At 46.3% G+C, this 6598-nt stretch overlaps 1 protein-coding gene across 2 annotated transcripts in view; it reads right to left on the bottom strand.

Annotated features, from left to right (window-relative positions):
- The window catches only part of Abhd3 (abhydrolase domain containing 3, phospholipase), a 52721-nt gene extending 46941 nt beyond the window's left edge, over positions 1 to 5780 (bottom strand). The window contains exons 1-3 of one of the 2 annotated variants that reach the window (XM_075969301.1): positions 5414 to 5780; positions 4866 to 5029; positions 3514 to 3696 (exon numbers count right to left, since the gene is read on the bottom strand). In XM_075969301.1, coding sequence (XP_075825416.1) covers positions 3514 to 3696; positions 4866 to 5029; positions 5414 to 5575 — 509 coding nt within the window. In that variant the 5' untranslated portion in view covers positions 5576 to 5780. The remainder of the gene's footprint in view (positions 1 to 3513; positions 3697 to 4865; positions 5030 to 5413) is intronic. The other variant, XM_075969300.1, reaches the window with a different exon arrangement.
- Between the last annotated feature and the right edge of the window lie 818 nt (positions 5781 to 6598).

The raw sequence follows: 6598 nt of genomic DNA, 5'->3' as shown, positions 1-6598 counted from the left end.
CATTTATCTATAGGTTGTAGTTAGAATCTCCCTCAAGACTCAGCATCTTACCAGACAGCATCAGTTCCTTGCTGCCCTGACAGAACTCATGCCCACTCCCAAGTCCTCTCTTTTATACAGAATAATGAGTGGAGCTGACTCCTTTGCATCGTATGACTGTTCATCTCTGTCTGCATCGTATGAATGCTCATCTCTCTGCATCGTATGAATGTTCATCTCTGTCTGCATCGTATGAATGCTCATCTCTGTCTGCATCGTATGAATGCTCATCTCTCTGCATCGTATGAATGTTCATCTCTGTCGACAAACACTGTAAAAGACATGATGTCCACATGGTCCCGAAGTAAGATGTGCCTTGTGCTTCTAAATTATAAAACAGTTACTACTCTGGTCAGACTGGAACACAACAGAAGGAAGAAAAACACTTTTGAAAGACTCAGTGTGTGCAGTTAAGTACTATATACACCCCAACTAAATTCTCTGATGTCAGAGAGGGGAGTACGGTGGGACACTTCAGTTAACTTCTGGGATCACTCTAAGTGGCAGTCCCAACAAGAGCGGTCAGGTTGAACCCTGATGCCCATCTCTGTCCCATCATATTACAGAGCCTTCCCCAAGCCCTGTCACCTGCTAGATTCCAGCCACACCCCTCAGGACTCAGAACAGCCTTCTAGAAGTCAAGTTTTCAGATTTACCTTTTACTTCAGTGGTCTTGAAACTACCCATCCTTTCTGTAGGAGTCTGCAATCCCTGCTCAGGACTCTGGGATGACTATCTCATCTGCCCTGTAGTAGACTACAGAAGAAACACTGAAGGGTTCTCAGTTTGGGCCTCAGAGGCCCTGACAGCTTTAATTTTTACTTTCAGTAAACCCTATTCCACCAAAAGAGCAGCCCAGGGTGAGCCTGAGCGTAGATGACAGCAGAGCTGAGTGGTCCCAGAGTCCCCAAGCATGTGGTTGTCTTGACAGTTAATCACATATGCACAAATAACCCTGGATAAGACGGCACTTAGTGACCTTAGCCCAACTGTCAGCCCCTGGGACTGAGCAGAACGATTGTTTTAAACCGCTGACCTTTGGACGGTTTGTTCAGTGGCGAGAGTGAACTGATACAGCCTCTCCAACTTAGGTCAGAGACTTGAAATTGTTTCTCTCAAGGCTCTACTTGTAAAACTCAGAATTTCTTTGTGTTTGTGTATTTATATGGTGCACGTACTTGTTAGTATGGGTGGCTACATGTGGCTGCATGTATATAGAGGAAAGAGGTTGATGTGGAGGGTATTTCCTCAATTACTATCTGCTTCAGTTTTTCAAAAAAGGGTCTCTAAGTAGACCTGAAGCTCATCCATCTGGGTAGACTGGTGGCCTATGAATTTCAGGACTTGACCTCCTCCATTATCACCAGTGTTGGGGATACAGGCACATATCTATCCAGCTTTCTTTAGAAAAAATATTTATTTTATGTGTATGAGTGTTTGTTTGCATATATCACGTTGCATGCCTGGTGTCCATGAAGTCAGAAGAGAATCTGGAACTAGGCAGTGGTGAGATACCACGTGGGTGCTAGGAACTCAATCTGATCCTTTGCAAGAGCAGAGTGTGCTCTTAACTGCTGACCCATATCTCCAGGTCCTGCGCTCAGTGTTTTATGTGAATTCTGAGGATCCAGATTCAGGTTCTCATGGTTACTGAGCAGGCACTGTATGACTGAACCATTTCCTCGACCAGAGAAGAGACTCTTGGCAGCTAAAAATAAATGGGAATAAGACCCAAGGTCACCAAAGAGTTTACTTACAATAGCTTGTTCTTTCCTCTTCCTTCCTGCCAAGGCCAGCCTGATCCAGCCCAGAACACATCACACTCAGGCTGAAATACACTATAATCTAGTGTGCATAAGACCCTGCGTTAAGTCTCCATAACTTCATGAACCCAGAGTACTGATAAATGTGTGGTTGAGCAGGAGAACCAGCAGTTCAAGGCCACCCTTGCCCAGTTCTTGAAGCTGCTGACAATGAACTGGCACAGCTTTCTCCTTACAAGGTCCCCAGGAAAGTACAAGTTCAGATTCTTTGTGTCTCCTCATAATTCTCAGCACAAGCCTTCCCTACATTTTGGCTACATAATGATGTTGAGATTAGCCTGGCCTACATGAGATCCTGTCTCAAAACTGGAACTGGGGGGTGGCTTTCTAGACCCCTACCTTTTTAGCATGACCAAGCTTTAGATATAAATTAGAAACAAGCTTCAATCTAAGTGGATGTTGTTTAAAATGGAATAACAGTGGGTTCCTGCTACTTCTTAGCAAATCCTAAGTAAAGAATACTTTGAGCTTTTGAGAGAATGTTATTTTCTGGACATAATAGGCTTTGTCTGTAAAAGATCAGAGTTAACTTGTTAAAACAGAATTTTCTGTTATGATATTTCCCTCTTTCTACTGAAGTGTCATAGAAATGAGCATTTTCAGTTTAGAAAAAAGGAGTCGACTTTAAACCCAAGTCACAGAGCGTATCACACCATCAGTTAAAGACCAGCACATAAAAAAGCAGTACCGTTCAGAGCAGCCTTGCTGTAAGCCTCCAGAGCTGAGTCTAAAATGGAAGGCTGCCAACTCACTTGGAAAAATTGAATTATGGTGGTCAAGTTGAATACTGGTTGTTTAAACATGCTGTGGTATCATCTGGCCATCAGCCATGTGCACCTGCAAATTCAGGTGGACAAAAAAAGGAACCGGTGGCCCGTGGAAGGTGATGGGTGATACAAGCTAAGGCTCATTTTTCACACTGGGATCCGAGCCAGGCAAATAAGATCAACAAAGGTAAGGCCCGAATTCAAAGTGTGAGCAAGAGCCCACTAGGTACACCGTCTCGGGGGCATGGAATGGCTACTCTGCAGAACACTCCTGAGGGGTGGGTGAGTGTGAAGAGGGGAATGACACTGTCAATGCCCAAGTGGTTCTAATATCATTTGTCATTTACCCTAAGTTGTTGTGTGACTAAGAGTCATTTTCTGTAGGTGATCAGATGGGAAATGGAAAGAAAACAGAAATCAGAGTGAAGTAATAATTTACGAGATTGCTTAATTTATGCATGAAGGAGTGTGAGTGTGTGTATATTTGAAACATACATCTAAGGAAAAAAATCTTATTTTTTTGTTTGTATGTTTTTTAAGGCAGGGTTTCTCTGAAGCTTTGACTGTCCTGGAACTAGCTCTTGTAGACCAGGCTGGCCTTAAACTCAGAGATCCGCCTGCCTCTGCCTCCTGAGTGCTGGGAATAAAGGTGTGCAACATCACCTGGGAGAAAATTTGGGAGAGGGCAGGCATGTTTTTCTCTATGTACCTTAATAGCCTGGAACTTTCTACAAAGATTAAGCTGGTCTTGCACTCACAGAGATCTCTCTGCCTCTGTTTCCTAGTGCTGGGATTAAAGGCTTATGCCACCATGCTCACTCAGCCTGAAATATTTATGTCAGTAAGAATTAAGTGAAAAATGGGAAATAATCTTTCATAGGTACCTGTACCCTAATTCTTCACTGAGTTGGATCATGTGTAGGATGTAGGATTCTTTGCTTGTTCCAGTGAGGCCAGGCAGCAGCAGGATGGTGGGTCTGGTGTTGGCATCCGTATAACATGAGCTGTTATTGTTATCAGACCAGTCCAGGGAGATCTGGCCTCCATCCGCTGTCTTGATGAGTTCACTGAAAATGACCATTCAAAGGCATTACTGAGGAGTGCTTAAGTTGCACCTTGGCGTTTTCATTCTATAAATATGACATTATCTGGTCATCTCAAAATAACTTACCACATTCACATATGCGTATCTATGAGTCACTTTCTTTCACTACAAAAATATTACCAAAATTAATACCATATTTCCAGCAGTTCCAATAAAAAGTAATAGGTAAAAAATGAACTTCAGAAGGGACTAAATCAGGGTAACTGGGGTGTATATGAATAAACGTGGTCAAAATACATTATATATATATGCACAAAATTGTTCAAAAACCAATAAATTATTTTTAAAATGAACTTAAAAAAGAATAAACGTCAAAGAACTTCAAATATTTGGGAGGGAGTGTGGAAAGTCCCTGCCTAGTATGCACAAGGCTTTGGGTTTATCCTTGGTATCACACACACACGCACACGCACACACACACACACACACACACACAGCCCTTCATATATTACATTAATCATTTCTTTATTACTCTCAAATGCATAGCATTTAACCCCTATTAACTGAGGTAATACAGAGACCAACAGGGCATTCTGGGTAAGCCAACTCTGTTCTATCTACAACTCTGACTCAACTAAGCAGGCCCTCACTGAATATTACAAAATTTACTTTTTGAATGACTTCCCACAGCATTGTGGGCCCAATGCTGTGGAGAAAAGGAACTCCAGAGAAAGACCATATGACTCAGGGAAATTAGTAATAGACACCATTTAAATCTTTGGTTAGATATGTTCCCACCCACACCTGCAACATCAGAACATTATCTTCAGAAACCCATGCGTTTGTTACTATGAGTTCTTTCGTGGGGAGACACAGAACCTGAAGCGATTGTAGAGCCTCAAGGACAAATTGGAAAACAGTACTCCCCCCAAACCAATGTGCTTCTCACATCCCAGAAATTAGCTAGGACTTCCATTCTGCCCGTTAGGAAAACAGAAAAGAAAAGAAAAAAGGCGGGAGCAACATAGGCGTATTTTTCTGGGGCTGGAGGTGGGTGGGTGGGCGCGCATTCTTCCAATTTTCTTTACTTTCATTTCATTTTGTTAACCACAGATGTATTAACTTAGAAGTGGAAGCGGGAATGAAAACCTGTGATTTGGAAGATAATAGGTCAAAAACGCATTCACTTACTTCCTGTACTGCACCAGGGGCTTGGCAGTGATGAAGGGTCTCAGCAGTGTCTGTCCTCGGCTCTCCCAGCACCATATCGTCGGGTAATAGGTTTCTGTCACCACCGGACAGTGGTCCTGGAGGAAGCGGCTGAAACTCTCCCCTCCAGTCACTAACTGGGGTTTCTGCGGGGAGAAGCAACATCGGTGAGGGGTCCAGAACAAAGTTTACCGCGGCCCTAAACCAGCAACCAGAGGATTTATAGTGCTCCCACCCGGAGGCCGAGCGCGAGCCCTCTGATTCAGTCTCCTCGGAGACTGACGCACAGAAGCCACAATCACAACAGTCCCAAGATGCACTCAAACGCATCCCGGGGGGGACGGGGACGAAACGCGAACTGAGCGCCGGTGTCGTTCCCGAAGTACCTCAGTTGTGCTGGCCGGTCCGGGGAAGGGGACACCGGGAGAACCTGGTGGCAGGAGCCTGGACCTCCGCAGGCAGCTAGTGTCTCCGCGCGCCCTCGGGGCCCCGGAGCCAGCCACGCTCCGCCGCCCCCGCCCCCGGCTCACCTTGGCAATGCTGCTCAGGTAGTAGCAGGCGTAGGCGACGCTGAAGCCCAGGATCAGCGACAAGCCCATGCCCGAGCCGAAGAAGCCGACGCGGACCTGGTGCTCCAGGTAGAGCGCCAGCTCCCGGGACAGCACCCGCAGGTCCATGGCCAGGCTCTGCATGGCGCGAGTGCGGCGCAGCTGCAGCGGAGGCCGGCCTGCCGGGATCCGCGACGCTGGAGAGCGGCGCCTGCGGGGAGGAGCGCGGCCTCAGCCAACGGCGGCCCTGGGGGCGGGGCCATCCCGCCCCGCCCCACCCGCGAACCTTCCAGACGCGCGCTGGACCGCCCCGCAGCGGTGGACTTGCGGTGTCCCCGGAGAGACGGGAGGGAGCGCGTGAGCTTTGCGGAAGAAACGGCCCCGCTGCCACCTACCGCCGTGACCTTGAACAAGTAGACGCGGGAGGCAGCGGTTTGGAGAGGAGCGGGCACTAGTTTCGAATTCCAAAGTAGACGCGGAAGGGAAGTAGATGCTATGTAGGGAGAGAATCTTCCATTCCACCGGAGCTTGCGTCCCTAGGAAAACTATCCAAAGAAAAAACATCCCATCAATTACAGACACTCATGCTCAACTTTCAGTCTCCCGGTGAATCTTTTAAACAGCTAAGGGCTATTAGATGAAAACTGGGTCTTCAAAAGGTCAGGAGCCGGAAATAAGATTCAATCATGTGGTGGATGAATGCTGTGAACTCGCAGGTATCCATATGGCAATTCGGGCTGATTACTCAGGAAAGCGTTTATGAAGGAGGTTCTCTCAGGCTTGTTTGTGGCAACGTGACAGAAGTCTGAGGATAGTTAAAGCCATTTGAAACAAGGATGACTAGACGTAAGCAGGGAAACAGTGAAGGTAAGGGCTGACATCAAGTTTATACAGTGCAAGGGATCCTGCTCAGAGCTTTGTGCCTGGTAGGCACTCCCCAGCTGAGCCACATCCCCCAGCTATCCGTTGCTTATTTTTACATCAGCACGTGGTAGTTGTATTTTATGGATTAGAGTGTGAGATGGCAATCCATGTCTAATCTATAATAATCAGATCAGTTAACTAGCATATCCGTTCCTGCAGACATTCATCACTTCTTTGTGTTGGGAGCACTGTAATTTTGAAATAATCAAGTGTTCAATCAGTTAGGATTATGCATCAATGATC

Source organism: Microtus pennsylvanicus, chromosome 4, assembly GCF_037038515.1.
Source record: "Microtus pennsylvanicus isolate mMicPen1 chromosome 4, mMicPen1.hap1, whole genome shotgun sequence".
Lineage (NCBI taxonomy): Eukaryota > Metazoa > Chordata > Mammalia > Rodentia > Cricetidae > Microtus > Microtus pennsylvanicus.
The sequence above is the reverse complement of the archived record's forward strand: the minus strand, read 5'-3'. Positions and strand labels throughout refer to the sequence as shown.